Source organism: Pelobates fuscus, chromosome 2, assembly GCF_036172605.1.
Source record: "Pelobates fuscus isolate aPelFus1 chromosome 2, aPelFus1.pri, whole genome shotgun sequence".
Taxonomy (NCBI): domain Eukaryota; kingdom Metazoa; phylum Chordata; class Amphibia; order Anura; family Pelobatidae; genus Pelobates; species Pelobates fuscus.
Genome location: NC_086318.1, coordinates 298,231,381 through 298,248,043, shown reverse-complemented (window position 1 = coordinate 298,248,043; position 16,663 = coordinate 298,231,381). Strand labels below are relative to the sequence as shown.

Here is a 16,663-nt window from a genome sequence, read left to right as displayed (position 1 = left end):
CAGTATGAAAGGTCAACCACGATACAATAAAATTAAACAAAGTGAGATTAGACAAATTAGATCGAGGTAGGCAAGATTAGAACAATAACAATGAGTGGGCATTTAAATTAGCCAACTAGTTATAGAGGTAATTGCGGGTAGTTTTATCAACAACAGGGTATGCGTTAAATGTCAAGCACAGTTCAGTCAGTCATCGTTAACTTTGTGGTGGCTGTCCTGACCGTGACTGGGTGACACATGGGGAGCAGCTTGTCCTCAGCGGGGGAAGACTGCAGGTTTCCCTCCGCGCTGCACCTTCATGTCGTGACTGTTGCGTAGGTGGGCTGCCGGGGCTTCCGTGGTACAAAGGTGGTCACCGTCGCCGGGTCCCAGTTATGCGGTGTCTCTACCGGATTGGTCGTGGCTTTGGAAACAGAATCAGGCGGGAGACCAAGGTTTCCTAGTATCGCATTTGCTTCTTCCAGCCGGTGTATTGGGTAGGAGTGCCCTCCGTGTGTGATCAGCAGGGTTTGGGCTGCTCTCCACCGGTAGGTAATGGCATGTGCGCGGAGCAGCGAGGTGAGAGGCTGCAGGGATCTCCGCCATTTTAGCGTTTCCCCTGATAGATCTGCAAAGAAGGAGAGGGCCGAGTTCTCGAACAGGTAGGGTGTGAGTCCCCTTAAGGCGTTCAACACCGCCGCTTTATCCTGCCTGGTCTGGAAACGTATTATTAGATCCCTTGGAGCCTCAGTAGGGGCTTTGGTGGATTTAGGTATTCTGAACTGGTGCTCTATCACTATCTGTCTTGCCTGTTTAGAGGGCAAGATTGATCCCAGGAGGCGTCTCATAAAGTGCGGCAATTCAGCGTCTGGCACCGTCTCCCCCACCCCTCTTATCTTCAAATTCTTGGACCGCCTGGTGTCCTCCATGGACGTGATCCTCCTTTCCAGGGCGGCATGGTGTCCCCGTAGGGATTTCATCTCTGCTTGAAGGTGTGTTACTTGCTGTTTGGTGTTGTGGGAGTCCGTTTCAAGAGCTCCCATACGGCTTGTTATGCCTTGGAGGTCAGCACGGAGTGCGGCAACGTCCGTGTGGATGTCTTGTCGGAGGCCCGACAACAGCTCCTGCATGTCGGCCTTGGTCACTGGAGATGAGTCCTTGTGGGTGGAGGGTGGTGCCGTGGTCACTATCGGTCTTTGGGGTGCCGCATGAGGAGATCCTCTGACCCCGTGGTGTGATCGTCCGAGAAGTCGGAGCCTTCGTCGGGGTAAGACGCCATCTTGGCTTGCGAGGCGCCGCGTGCTTGCCGCCATAAGTCCCCTATGTTCATGCTTAGGTTTGGCTTGTCGGCCCTTGGTTTCTTTGTTTTTCGCCCCATATTGTTGCGAGTGGTTGGGGGTCCCGCAGGGTCGATTTTTGTTGAGATTTGCTGAGTTTTACGCGTAATTCAGGCCTATTGTCCGGGAGCTCTGTGGAGATGCGACCGTTCAGGTTAGACGCTAGGCTCCGCCTCCCATTTAAGTGTGTTTTAGGTAATAAAAAAAAAGAAAAGGGGGCGGGGCCTGACCGCAGAGCCGAATGGTCGTGTCTCCCTGGGGCTCCGCACCAAACGACTAAATAAGCCTAAAATATTGCCTACTCCAACGGAGAAAAGTCACAAAACTGACCCTAACAAGACACATGAAACGGGGACTCACCTGGGGACATCACTCATGAAGCACACCCGGACGGAATCTCCATCCTGGCTCCTGCGGCCTACACAAACGACTGGCGCAGGGGAGACGGCCGCTCCCCCACCGCCATCACAATCTACGGAAACTATGCAGAGCCCACGTTCCCCCCCCTATGGACCGGCGGGGGTTATCCCGGTCCGCACAGCAATGGCTCGCAAGTCGCAATATATCCCGACGACCCAAAGAGGCATACTCCCCGACCGCAAGATGGAGGGGGAGGAACACGCGCCTAAAATGGCGCCCTACCAGCCACTACATGAGCGGATAGACGCATTATTCAAGCGCTTCTGGGAGATGCTGGAGCGGCGGACGCCTCAACCGTCGCCTGCCTCCAGAAAGAAGGTGAGGGAGAGCGGGAGAGCGGGCCGGACCAAGCCCTCCCCGGGCGCAGCAACGAAAATTGCACGCAAAGGCAAGGGCCCATCTAGGCCGAAGGTCATGAGGCTCACGCCTCTTGGGCACAAGCCACACCGCCGGGGGGCCACACACCGCAGGCGGTGGAAAAACATCGGGCCTCTCCGTAGCGTCCGCCAAGAAAAAGACCCGGCCTTTCAGAGCTCCCGAGTCTGTGGCCCAACAGTGCCGACCATTATTAAGGCCTGGAGCGGGGGAGAGGCTATACACCACCCGTACACCCATGCCACTCATCGATACCCTCGGATGCTGTCTCGAGCAATGCCCAGCAGAGGTATTGGCTGACCGACCCCAAGGCCGTGAACCTCCCCCCCCTGCACATGCCGGGCAGCAGAGAACTGACACGATACCTACCTAAAGATCACTCTCACTCCTTACTCCAGCAAACTACCGTCCGCTGCAGCTGCCCTGCTAAGCTGATAACGGGGGGACAAGACGCTCCAACCAGATCACCGGAGAGACCTCCTAGCACCTGTTCCTGGACCTAAACATCGGTCGTTAAACTGCCGTAATAAAGTCAGATGCTCCCTGGATGCGCAGGCCCCCACACGTTTAACCTGCAGCCCTCAAACACCAGAGTACATACCCCACGGCAGTGCACATGCGGGTTGCCGATACAGGAGGACTTGACCAGGTTATACCTTTAGGCAGTTCGATGCCTCTCAGGGGACCCATCCTGCACAATGCATGACTATGTTATACTTTTGTTTTGCCTCTTTATATGTTCAGTAATTAATTTGTCTCTCCACGATAACCTAGTTTGCCTCAGCCTGACATCACTACTCAGCTATGTGAGATACAGCTAAACACGTGTGAAGGTTTAAATATAGGCTAGCCTTATGCATTTCATTTCTTGTTACAATCTTGAGGCACACAGCTTATTTGCATGTACCTGCAAACGTAGTAAGCTCATCCATACACTAAGTTGACATACATAAATGAATAACAGCGTAACCGAATGAATATAATTCAGTCCCTCAATTGATCTATATGTAGCCTCGCTAGGTACTTCAACTGTAAATATACCTATGACTATGACAATTTGCAAACATGCATGCCTGGTAGCACACTGAGCGAATAGCTAATATATGGAATGTTGTTTTATTTCAAATCTTGCTTTATATTATAACCTTATATACTCGAAGTTCGCATGGCACCCACAAACATGCACTCACATATGCGTTAGACATATTTCCTGGCCTGAATACATAGATTAACTATGATCTAGCATATGCCACTAGACAGATCTTATCTTAGATTGACAAATATTATTATATGTGTTATTAATTCTCTGGAAAGCATGTTTAATATAATCGTTTAGTTCAAACTACCTTCATAACTGCTACTTTATGCGTGTTATTAACTTTTTGAAAGCTTGCTTAATATAAAATATAAAATGAGGCTGCCATTCGAAGGAGATGTACTACTGTGTTAAAGTGATCCCACTCTGTATAAATACTGTGCATCCCCTCTTCTCGATTCTGTACCCCATTCAACTCCTGCCTCAATAAAAGAAAGATTGACAAAAAAAAAAAAAGAAAAAATCAGTTAGCAGTTTTTTTTTTTTTTTTTTAAATTCTTTATTTATAAGTGCATAGAGGAATCATACGTATAACATATTCAGTAAGAATTGCGGCTAGGATATCTATTGACAGTAGTTAGCATTAGTGTTAAATCACTGCACTTTTTTTTTTTTAACATAATAGGACATTGACATCTTGAACAAACGAGCTATGTAAGAATACTAATTTTACATAATTTTAAACTGTGCCTGTCAAGCCAGGCTTGCATCACATAAGAGTCAAGTGGAGCGTGGATAGATATCAAACATTTAGTGGCACTAACACCGCTAGTCAGACGGGTATGACAATTATGTAGTGAGGACAGTTCTATGAGACTAGGGAGTGAGAGTTACCGCTGGGAAGTGGTATTCAACACAATTGGTTGGCAGGGCGGTGAAGTGACATTTCAATATATTAAAGCCAATTCAGCGGGTTGTAATAAAATCACTAGGCTGCTGCAGCCTTAACTGTGGGTTCGTGTTTCCACGTTTCCACGGTAGGTTGTTGCAGTAAGGCAGGGGGACAGTCAGCCTTCTCCCTGTCTGGGCAGTATGCTACCCGTTGAAGGGCCAGGTGTTTAGCTGTCAGTTATCAGTTTTTAACATCATTCTTACTTTAATAATGTACAGAAGCACAAAAAAAATCTTTTAATTACCTTTTTTGTTTTTCACTTTTATCGGGAACAGTTCTCTACCATGTTTATATATCAACAATCTTCCAAGAAGGCTGAGTGAATGAACAAAGTATAAATAATGTAATTCTCTTCTGTTGTAGAAAGTCTTCTGTTTAGTGCCTGGAGAGAAACAAGAGTGAAAAACATAATTAAAGTTCTGTAAATGCACATGAAAATTTGACATTTTCTGTGATTGACACCAACAGTCCAGAGAATAACAGGATATTCACTCTCCGTCAAGTGAAAAGGTAGTCATTGCCAGAATCATCAGTCCAGAGGAACATGAAACAACTAACATTTCTTAACCCAGAAAAATATTATATTTACAGATTTAAACTTTAAGCATTTATGCAAGAAAATAGAGGAGCCAACCTACAGCATCCAGAACAGATCAGGTATAAAAATGAAAGGACAGGAATATTTTTTTTTTTTTTGGGGGGGGGGGGGGGGGCGGGGAAATAAAAAGATCATATTCACTTACACAAACACATAAGCTAAAATATACTTAATTTTTTTCCTCTCTCTGCATTCATATTATTTAGTCAGTCCCCTTCATGTGTGTACTAATTAAATGTACACTGGTGGTAGGTTCTTAGGGTTGTACCTAAGGGTCAAAACCAAAAATCCAGACTAAATGGTTCTTCGTCGAGATTAGATATGTGCCTGGGGGACATCCGCTTGATTACATTTATCCAAAAAATCTTCATAAGAGATACCTGGTCTGATATCTGACTTGTTAAAGCAATCCCCACCCCCATAGAGATTAAAAGATAGGTTAATTAATTTTAAAGAAAACAGACTATATTAGTAAGATGTCTGATGTTTTTTTAAAGAAAATACCTTAGAGGACACTTCTGCAGTAAATACTTGAACATATAAAGCAGTGATTAGGTGTTATTTAAATAAAATATCTAGTCTAGAAAGGAAAAAATCTATCTGATCTCTATCTACATGCTAGATAAGACTGCTCAACTGCCTGTTAAATATTTCACATCTGGTATTGTTTAAACACTAGCTGTATGGTTGCTTGCTAGATAAGTTAGGGTATAGTATGAACCTCCTGGGGTCCAGCCCAAGTTCTGCAGATACATTACTAATTCAAATGTGTAGCTAAGTCAATTGTGAGGCAGTTATAACAATTAAGACAAATTAACATCTGAAGTGGGTAACAGGCCTAATAGAAAGCTTAACTAGTGGCTGGGGGGGGGGTTGTGTTCTCGGCCTCTGTGGAGCAGTCCGCCTTCTCGGCTCGATTTTCATCCGATTCCTTGGTTGGGCAATGCTGGTATGGCGTAATTGAGTCCATCAGAGGTGGCCCAGCAGCAGGCTGCATGTGAGGTGCACCCTCGTTCTGGGCCCTGCGTGTAGCCAGCTGCGCTCGATACAGGACATGGCATAGAGGTGGCGGTTCGTCAGGAGCAAGGTAAGTCCTCCCTCCAGCCCCAGGCCGGTGTGAAGGCTGACATCCTTAAGCCATGGACCTGGTCTTCTCTGTGGGCCGGGTCTTTCCCATGGCGAGAGGATCGGGGGTAAATGATGGTCTGCCGCCGTCTGTGGCGGTCATCTCTCCGTCCGTGTGGGTGACGTCTTCGGGTCAAGCCCTTGGTGGCCCTCGGCCCAGGTGGGCTAGTAATGCGGGGTGCAGGCTTTTCTGATTGCGTTAGGCCCGAGGGGGACCTCTGCTCCCTCTGTCTCCCACTGCTCTTTTGTCTAACTTGAGGCTGGGGTGGTTGTAGTGGTTGGTGATTCTCCAGGGCAATCCAGAGTTATCGAAAGTGCTCAGTCAGTCACGGTAGCATACGGTCTATCGAGTCAAGGGCTGGGTCACATTGCTTGTGGGCCTTCTCTTCAGGCTGCGTTTCGGTCGCCATCTTGGATTAGCTCTCCTCGTGTCGTTGGGTCCCGTTTCAGGTGTGTATGCAAATGCCTTGTCGCTAGGTTTAGGCAGTCGAGGAAGGACTTGGATGACCCCCGCCGGTCCAGAGGGGGGTGAGGAGGTAGGAGAGTGCGTGGTCTCGTGAGTTACCGGTGAGCAGGAAGATCGGCCGCTTCTCCCCAACCCCGGTATTATAGGCCGCAGTGGTGTCCCACCGGTCTCCAGTGACCAATCTGTTTGGCAGAATCTCGAGGTATGTCGCTTGGACCCCTCTGGGCTTTACGCCGCCCGTCAGTGGGTTTAATCTGTTAGCCAGGGTAAGAACTTCTTTATTCGCTGTTTCAGCAGGAGCTCGGGACACACACGTCTGCTTTTTTTTTCTTTTCATTTTTTCACTTTTTTTCCTTTTCTATATATTTTTTTTTATATACCTCCTGTGCACATAAAATAATTCAGATGCAATCAATTTTTTTTGCAATATAGGGAGATATGCCCTCCTTGTTCTCATTTTTTTTGCTACAAGGAATTCTTGTGCTGCAAACATTTTTTACTACAGTATACAGTACAACCAATGTATGTTACATCAAATATGCTACCTCTTTAAGCACATATTAAAGGGACACTATAGTCACCAGTGCAACTACATGTATTCCTGACCCTATAGTGTTAACACCACCATCTACCCTGGGCCCCTCATATCTCCATAAATATAGTAAAAATCTTATTGTATTCAAGCCAGAAGCTGTAACTCTGCATGCTGTTTGCCTAAAAAAACAACAACAACAAAAAACAGTCTGCTGACATCATCAGAAGTTGTAGCCTGATCCAATCACAATGCTTCCCCATATGATTGGCTGAGACTGACAAGGAGGCAGATCAGGGGCAGAGCCAGCCCTGGCCAATCAGCATCTCCTCATAGAGATGAATTGAATCAATGAATCTCTATGAGGAAAGTTCAGTGTTTGCATGCAGTGGGAGGAGATACTGAATCACAGGATGCTCATGCACAGCAGATCTGAGTGGATGGAGGCATATGATGCCTCCATCAACTCCGAAGTCCCTCTGGTTCACTGTGAGTGACTGCAACTGGAGGTGTTCCTAGCTTTCAATGTAAACACTGTATTTGTTTCAGAAAATACAGTGTTTACATGAGAAAGGCAGCAGGGAGCTATAGTTCTGACCTGAACAACCTCATTAAGCTGAAGTTGTTCAGGTGACTATAGTGTCCCTTTAAGTATTTTTTTGTCACTTGTCACTTTGAGATTATATATCTTCACTCTCGTGATATAGAAATTGCAGCTGTATTCAGGTATATGGCAATGTTCTGCTAATAAATCTTTATATTTTCTTCATGTTGAGTGCGGTATCAATTTCTGTATTTTGGATATTTTTACACAAATGGTCATACCTTTCCGCATGTTACTTTTAATAGTTGCGCAAAGTTGGATCGACAAACCCCTTAAGGACCAAACTTCTGGAATAAAAGGGAATCATGACATGTCACGCATGTCATGTGTCCTTAAGGGGTTAAGTGAGATTTGTAAATTTCCCATGGGGGTTTTGGATATCCACTGATTAGAGAAAATTTGCCCACAATTAGTCATACTAATCACCCCTCTAGTAGCATGGCCATTGACTCGTGGACAATGTGCTGAAAGCTCACATAACATATTTAGGTCTCTGCATTTATTTTGGCAGTACACATGAATAGAGAGACAATCACATAATAGCCCACCTCTCATCTGCCAACCTACACATGTACAGGGCACTAGATCTCAAAGCAAACTTCAGAGGAAACATGGGCTTTAGCCCATTTCTACTGACAATGCTACCAAAATAATGGTAGTGGGTATGGTGCAGTATCGTCTATCATCCCTCTCCATGCTTTCACATAGATAGATAGAGAATGATTGGCCAAAACCAGTCCAAAAGGACAGAACAGGGAGTAACCCTAATGATATTAACAGGAAACAAAAAGGAGGAAAATCTGTGCTTCAAAGTATATGTTAATATACGTTATGATAGAGAAAAAAAACAGTTAAAAGAGTATCCTTTATTAGATAAAAAAGAAGAAGAAAACTTAAACCATATGTGAAGGTAAGGGGAAGTGAGGTAAGACACACCTAAGTGAGAAATATAAATCAAACAACAAGTAAATCAATCAATAAAACAATGCTGCCTAAAGGGTACCTAAGTGGCAGCACGAGACACCTAATAAGGTGAATATTGAATGAATACCGATGCCACAATGCATCAAAAGCAAGTCTCTAAATATGAGAAATAGTTCATAGTTTGCTACATAAGAAGACAAATAATGATTGGCAACGGTGTTTCAAAATGCTGAAAAGGGGAATACAGTAATCTGATTGAAAAGTCAGATTTAAAACCGAACTCCCTCAGGACACGTTATCTCATGATAGGGTCTAAGAGTATAATTCTAATAGTGAAATAAGAGCTAGCAGGACCTACTCGTCATGATAAAATAAGACGATCGTAAGGCTGCACATCCGCTCAGACTGGTACTGCTGTACACAGACCAAATGATACTGTGTGCCAGATAGCTCCGTCAATATCAAACACCTAATCCCAAAAGCCCACGTTCACAATGCGTGTACGCCAAACCAGCTAAAATCTGGGCGAAGAAGTGCAAGGAATAAATGACTAATACAGTAGATTGATGCAATACTGGGGAGCTGCACATTTCAATCACCATAGCCCATATATAAACTTGGTCGCATTAACATTATAAGAACTAAAGACAGGATTAGAGTAGATGGAATGGTGCCTTCATGGGCACCAGGTATAGTAAAGCAATGTAAGAGAAAGATAAGGAAGAGATAACTATAGGTGAAGTGTAATTATAATCAGCACGTCCTACAAATTGTAATAATGGTCCGAGAGGTACCCTGATCGGTATAAGGATTCCCGTTCAAGTATATGAAGTACCCTGATCAGTATTAGGGATCCCGTTCAACTCAGGCGACTATCTGCCGTCTAAATAGCTTGAATCCCCAGGCTGCTGTATGATAACGCAAACGGAGAGAATAGTGGTGAACAACAGGGAGATAGAGAAAATGATGCCTGAGGAACAGGGATAGCCAAAGGAAATCGGGTAGGTGTCTAACCTGAAATCGGGGAGGTGTCTAACCCGACGCGCATTTCACCTGTATTAAAGGCCCCGCTAATGAGCCTTTAATCAGGCGAAACGCGCGTCGGGTTAGAGCAAATGTATACAATTTTATTCATATGGCATGTAACCCCAGTCTGGTTACATAAAATACCGTATATACTCGAGTATAAGCCGAGTTTTTCAGCCCATTTTTTGGGCTGAAAAACCCCAACTCGGCTTATACTCGAGTCAGAGTCTGTATTATGGCAATTTGCATTGCCATAATACAGACTGGGGGAGAGGGGGGCTGGCAGAGCTGTACTTACCTGTCCTGCAGCTCCTGTCAGCTCTCTCCTCCTCCGCCGGTCCGTTCAGCACCTCGGTCAGCTCCCAGTGTAAGTCTCGCGAGAGCCGCGGCTCTCGCGAGATTTACACTGTGAGCTGACAGAAGAGCAGAACGGACGGCGCAGAGGAGGAGAGAGCTGACAGGAGCTGCAGGACAGGTAAGTACAGCTCTGCCAGCCCCCCTCTCCCCCCACTGAACTGCCACTGGACCACCAGGGAAGGAGAGCCCCCCTCCCTGCCATATATCAAGCAGGGAGGGGGGACGAAAATAAAAATAAAAAAATAAGAAATAAAATAATTAAAAAAAAATTAATAATAAAAAAAAGGGGTATAAGGACCACTATGGGAGGGGGGGGGGTATAAGGACCACTATGGGAGGGGGGGTGGGTTAAGGACCACTATGGGAGGGAGGGGGGTATAAGGACCGCTATGGGAGGGAGGGGGGGGTATAAGGACCACTATGGGAGGGAGGGGGGGGGGGTAAGGACCACTATGGGAGGGAGGGGGGGGGATAAGGACCACTATGGGAGGGAGGGGGGGGATAAGGACCACTATGGGAGGGAGGGGGGTATAAGGACCACTATGGGAGGGAGGGGGGGGTATAAGGACCACTATGGGAGGGAGGGGGGTATAAGGACCACTATGGGAGGGAGGGGGGGATAAGGACCACTATGGGAGGGAGGGGGGGGGGTATAAGGACCACTATTGGAGGGAGGGGGGGGTATAAGGACCACTATTGGAGGGAGGGGGGTATAAGGACCACTATGGGAGGGAGGGGGGTATAAGGACCACTATGGGAGGGAGGGGGGGTATAAGGACCACTATGGGAGGGGGTGGGATAAGGACCACTATGGGAGGGAGGGGGGTATAAGGACCATTATGGGAGGGAGGGGGGGGTATATGGACCACTATGGGAGGGATGGGGGGGATAAGGAACACTATGGGAGGGAGAAGGGGGATAAGGACCACTATGAGAGGGAGGGGGAAGTAAGGACCACTAGGGGAGGGGAGGGTAAGGACCACTGGGGGAGGGGTGAGTCAGGACCACTGGGGGGGGAGTGAAGGAACACGGGGGTGGGGAGGTAAGGACCACTGAGGGAGGAGGAGGGGAAGTCAGGACATATGGGGGGGGGAGGGGCGGCAAAAAATTTTTTGCCTACGGCGGCAAATATCCTTGCACCGGCCCTGCACACACTGCATTCACACACTGCATTCATGCACACACACACTGCATTCATGCACACACACACTGCATTCATGCACACACACACTGCACTCATACACACACTCATACGCACACACTGCATTCATTATACACACACTGTAAATAAATATTCAATTAATATATTTTTTTTAGGATCTAATTTTATTTAGAAATTTACCAGTAGCTGCTGCATTTCCCACCCTAGTCTTATACTCGAGTCAATAAGTTTTCCCAGTTTTTTGGGATAAAATTAGGGGCCTCGGCTTATATTCGGGTCGGCTTATACTCGAGTATATACGGTAGGTAAAAAATACGATTGGTCTTTGTTGACGACTATGTGGTCACAGTGGTACATGTGATGGGATTGTCCAAAACGACATAAAGTTAGGATAAGCATAAGGGACATATTAAGTACACAGTTTTACACAGACTAATTGATTTGTCTCCTGGGACCTTCCTTTTAAACCTGCATGGTTGAGGGACTTCCCAAACATAATGAAAAACGTTTCAATTCAATCACATTAGCAGCTCGTAGAGTCATTGCAGCAGGATGGCTCAAACTGGATCCCCCAAGATTACAAGATGTTATTACAAAAATTGAAGATAACGCGGTTATGGATGAATTGACCTCTAAAATCAGACATTCACATTATACATTTTCAAAAGTCTGGAATCCCTGGAAAGAATTTACATCCAACGGTTTTAAATTTTTTATGACCGAGAAATCTGATGGAATGCACGCAGTGGTATATCCTCTCCCCGCGGCCCATCTTCCTCTTCCCTTTCTTTTTCTTTAATTATTTCTGTTGATTTCTTTACTTTTTAAAATAATAATACAAAACACAGATATTGATAATAGAAAATGTATTATTTCAGCAATAGACATAATAAAGAGAGGGAATTTACTTTATATCCTACATACTCTAAACTCAAATGCAAAATATATTATACATATTTCATTGTTAACAATAATCTTAATTTTTCCTTTTTCCATGATGTACTATTTATTAATAATATTTAATGCCTTTTTTAAAAATTGAAAATTATCTTGTACACTGCAATCTTGCATGACTGCTTATCTTAAATAAAGAATAAAAAAATAAATAAACTGAATTTTTAGATTCAAGTATGTGCTCAGAATCAACATAGCGAATGCTTACCAGACTGTTGCTGGGAAGCCATAGTTGTCTTCGAATTTTCATCAAGTGCCGACTGTGACAATTCGAAATAGTAGAAGCACTGCTCAATGGCTGCTGTAATCTGAGAGAAATACAACATACAGTTTTTAATGTTCAAAATTGCCCTTCTTAGTGTACAGTGAGAGAAAAAAGAAAAAAAAAAAAACAAGTTCCAGGTTGCCAGACACTTGGTTAATGTAGCACATCTGTCTTCACTTTTGTAGACTATTACTAAGTTTTATACAATTGCCAAAAAAAAAAAAAAGGTTTCCATAAATTCCATAATTGTCACCTTCTATAGAAATATGTTATCTTCAGAATCACAGTGGCTGCCTAGAGATTTGATGCAAGTAATACAGTTTGTAGAAAAAACTGCAAGATAAATCACTATTAATCTAGTTTTTACTTTCCTTCTCGTTCTTCCCACAAATTGTGTACCACAAGTAAAGGTAAGTGGGTACACAACAAATGTGGACAAACAGTATATAAAGTCCTTAATTTTGAACATCTCCTCAATCTGAGTACTCGGGATTCCGTCAGCGTGACCGCACTGAAAACCAGCGGTCATGACGACAGAAATAATAAACACTCACCTCACCCGACCTCCTTCCATCTCTGTTCCCGCCGTGTGCGGTGTTATCAGAGATGCTGGCCGCTGCCGTTCCACTTATGATAAAGAAAAACTATTTGCCCATATTAAAGATGGCTCTTACGTGCATGCGGAGTCGCGTCTTGGACGTGCACGCACGTTTTGGGGACAGAGCAGACATATAAGCCAATTACAGCTCTATTGTTATTTAAATTTAAACACAAATGTAAACCCAAATTTAAACCCAAATTACCTCTCAGTTTGTGTCGTGGTTTCCCTTAGTAGGTTATCCGAGAGAGTGTTCCTGAGCGTTTATTTCTGGTTTTTGACTTTGGCTTAGTTTTGACTTCCATGTTTTCTGGTATCCATGACATTCGGCTTTTCCCTCATCCTTATGTCTCCCTCTGTGTCCCTGACCTCGGCAAGTATTCTGACTATTCTCTGGTACGTTAAGTCCGGTCATTCTAAGGCCCAGTAAGACGTTATCTTTAGTCCTAGGTGTGTCAGCACCTTGCAAAAGAAAGCAAGAGGAGAATGATCACTGTATGGATCAATTTGCCCAGGTTTTCAGTACGCTTTTACTCGAACAGCGCATCTACAGCCTGAGGTTTCTCCGACTATGTCTCCTCTGCCTAAAGTACCTTTACCTATGGTACATAAGGCACCTACTATCTCCCTATCTCCTCCTAGCATTTTGATGGTAATATTACCTAATGAACCAACTAAAAGTTAAAGCCTTAGCTTGGGCCAATCCTTTATGGGAGAGTAATAGGAGTATTGTGTATAACTACAGAGAATTCCTTGCGGAATTCAAATTAACATTTGAACCATTGGGCAGGGAGGATGACGCTTCCATTGCCCTAATGCGTATCAAACAGGGGAACTGGTCTATCTCAGATTATGCAATAGAATTTCGCACCTTGGCTTCTGAGGTAGACTGGACTAATAGCGGTTTAATCTCTGCATTTAAAGAAGGACTACCCGAGGCAATTCTGGATGAAATTGCTGCCAAAGATCTACCTAAAAGGTTAAATGAGTTTATCACATTTGTCATGCAGATTGATAACAGACTTAGAACCAGAGAAACTACCAGAAATAGAACCAGACGTATGGCATGGGGCCCCTCGTTTCTCTAGACCTGTTGTTCCTGACCTCTCTGTACAATCCGAACCTATGCAGTTGGGGGTCACTAGACTGTCAGAGGCAAAGAGACAATATAGAAGAAAAGGGGGTCTATGTCTATACTGCAGTAAAAAAGGACACATGAGATTCCTCACAATCTGACAAGGTTCTCAGTTTGTGTCTTGGTTTTGGAGGGCTTTCAATAAACAGTTGGGCATTGAATTGTCCTTTTCTTTCTCTTACCATCCCCAAACCAATGGCACGGCTGAGAGGGCTAATCAGTCATTGGAATTGTATCTGCGTTGTTTTGTTAATGGCACAAAAGATAATTGGTCCGAATTACCCAGGGCAGAGTTTGCTAGGAACAATGCTACCCATGACTCTTCCGGACATAGTCCATTCTTTGTTAATAACGGCCGTCATCCTACTACCAGCCAGTTCTATCAGCTGTTTTCTCTGACACAGCTATCCCTGCTTTGGATGATCACCTTACTTCTATTTGTGACACATGGACCAAAGTTTACTCCGCCTTAGAAACTCCGGCTGATCATTTCAAATTCCATGCTGATAAATGGTGGGGTGTCAACCCTCTTTACCAAGTGGGTGAGAAGGTGTGGTTATCATCGCGCAACATCAAACTAAAAGTTCCTAGCATGAAGTTTGCCCCCAGATTTATTGGTCAATTTTGTGTTATTCGGATAATTAATCAATCAATCAATTTATTGGTCCAGTATTATTATTACAATTTTTTGTAATAGCTGTTTGCAAAACCAATCTCTCTTCAATCTGGTTATGAATGATCTTATTCTCTGGCCCTTCCAGCCTCCTTGCATATTCCTAATAGATTTTATGTCTCCTTACTCAAACTGCTTATTTGCAATAGGTATACTGTGCTTGTTGTTCCCCCTCCTCTTTAGATCGTTTCTGGACAGGAGGAGTACAAAATCTCTTCCATAATTGATGTCAGGTTCTCTCGTGGTTCCTTACATATTTAGTGGATTGGAGGGGGTAAGGGCCTGCCGGTCGTTCTTGGGTCCCAGCTTCCGACATCCATGCTGGCCGCAAGAATCCTCTTTTCATGCCAAATTCCCTTTCAAACCTGGTCCTGCCCACCCGCGGGCTCGCTTGACCGCACTGAAAACCAGAGGTCATGTCGACAGAAATAAACACTCACCAGTGCCAGATCCAGAACCGACCTCCTTCCATCTTGGTTCCCAGAGTGTGCGGCGATAGAGACGCCGGCCGCTGTGGTTCCAATTCTATTAAAGAAATAACCCTTGCCATATTAAAGATGGCGCTTACGTGCGTGCGGCGTCGCTATCCTCTGGAACGTAAAGTCCGGCCAATCTTAGGCCCGGTACAACGTTACCTTTAGTCATAGGTGTGACACAATTCTGCATGCTGGATCAACTAGTATCCTGACACTTAAGTGATATAGTATTATTTTTAAGTATAAAGATAAGATACCAAAGGGAAACAACTTTAGACACAATCCTAAGTGAAATGTGTCCAAGTGTTCCAAATGCTCCTAGGCACCAAAGAGAGACTCCAGGGGGTCTCTCAGGGCATAATCCTAGATAATCAAGAAAATCAAAACAGGGCATGTAGGTTAACCACAAGGGAACCTACAATGCTTCTTGGAGATATAGATAGTAGAATTGCTAAGTATAAATATAAAGTAATTAACCTGTAACGAAGTAAATGTCCACTGAGATTCTGCAGTACATAATTAAAATTAAAAAAAATAATAAAATACAATACAAAAACCACCGTAGACGGTAAACCTCCTATCTCGAAATAAGCATTGTACAAAGTCTCACAAGGCTGGTATCAAAATAAAAAGGAGCTTTATTAAATATGGCTCTATATATAAACACAAGTCAGTCCCTATGAGAACAATTGCTGCGAGCAAAGAGAGGCAATGTAGTCAGTTACAGTCAAGATATTGTCAGCCTGTATGAGGCATGAAGGGCTATTAAAATGAGTCAAATAAACCATGTTGGGTGGCCAATTAGGTATATACAATATAGCAAATAAGAGAAAGAACATGTTTCGCATCTGTGTTCAATAAAGAGATCGGTCAAACATTTTGGGGGCATGTTGGGTGTTTGGGTAAGGTGATTATGTGTGCTAGTAACGTATCTGACGGTAATCATTGATTGGACACGGCTTCATTAAATGCTTTCGTTAGGTGGGGCGTCAGTATTATTATTACAATTTTTTGTAATAGCTGTTTGCAAAACCAATCTCTCTTCAATCTGGTTATGAATGATCTTGTAATAGGCATTAAAAGTCATGTGTCAGTGATTTCAGATGAAACTATGTAAGATGAGCAAGGTATTACTTTGCTGCAGCTGTATTTGGACAAATTGTGGGAATGGGCAAGCCAAGTGACAGATAATATGTATTATAGATAAATGCAAAATTACACATTCTGGGATGAGAAACACAAACAATTTATAGCCTATTTCTAGCCTATATGGCATGGAGAAAACAATAAATGAAAATGAATAGCTATAGATAAGTTGGAAACAAGCAGCACTGTCGATTATCAGGTGCTAAGGTCAGTACGTTATTGACATAAAAGAGGTTGTTTATTCACATGATGAAAAATACAATTTTACCTTTTCATAACTCAAAAACACATTACATTGAGTATGTAAGTACAATTTGGGGAACTTGTTTTAAATAAGTAAATCATATAACTAGATACATAGCAGAGGGGGCTACAAAAATTTATATGGGAAATAAAAGATTTTAGTTATGAGAAAAAAAAAAAAAAACACCTGAAAAATAAACCAAATATTTAATTTGAAAAGTTAAAATCCCATAAAGCTTTAAATTGCAGTTGGAAAAAGAAAACAGGAAAAATTGGCAAA

General features: G+C 43.8%; 1 protein-coding gene across 2 annotated transcripts in view; it reads right to left on the bottom strand.

Annotated features, from left to right (window-relative positions):
• TBC1D32 (TBC1 domain family member 32) overlaps positions 1–16,663 on the bottom strand; it is a 333,094-nt gene that overhangs the window by 254,717 nt on the left and 61,714 nt on the right. For both annotated transcript variants that reach the window (XM_063443466.1, XM_063443467.1), the window contains 2 exons: positions 12,056–12,155; positions 4,344–4,481 (listed from right to left, as the gene is read on the bottom strand). In XM_063443466.1, coding sequence (XP_063299536.1) covers positions 4,344–4,481; positions 12,056–12,155 — 238 coding nt within the window. The remainder of the gene's footprint in view (positions 1–4,343; positions 4,482–12,055; positions 12,156–16,663) is intronic.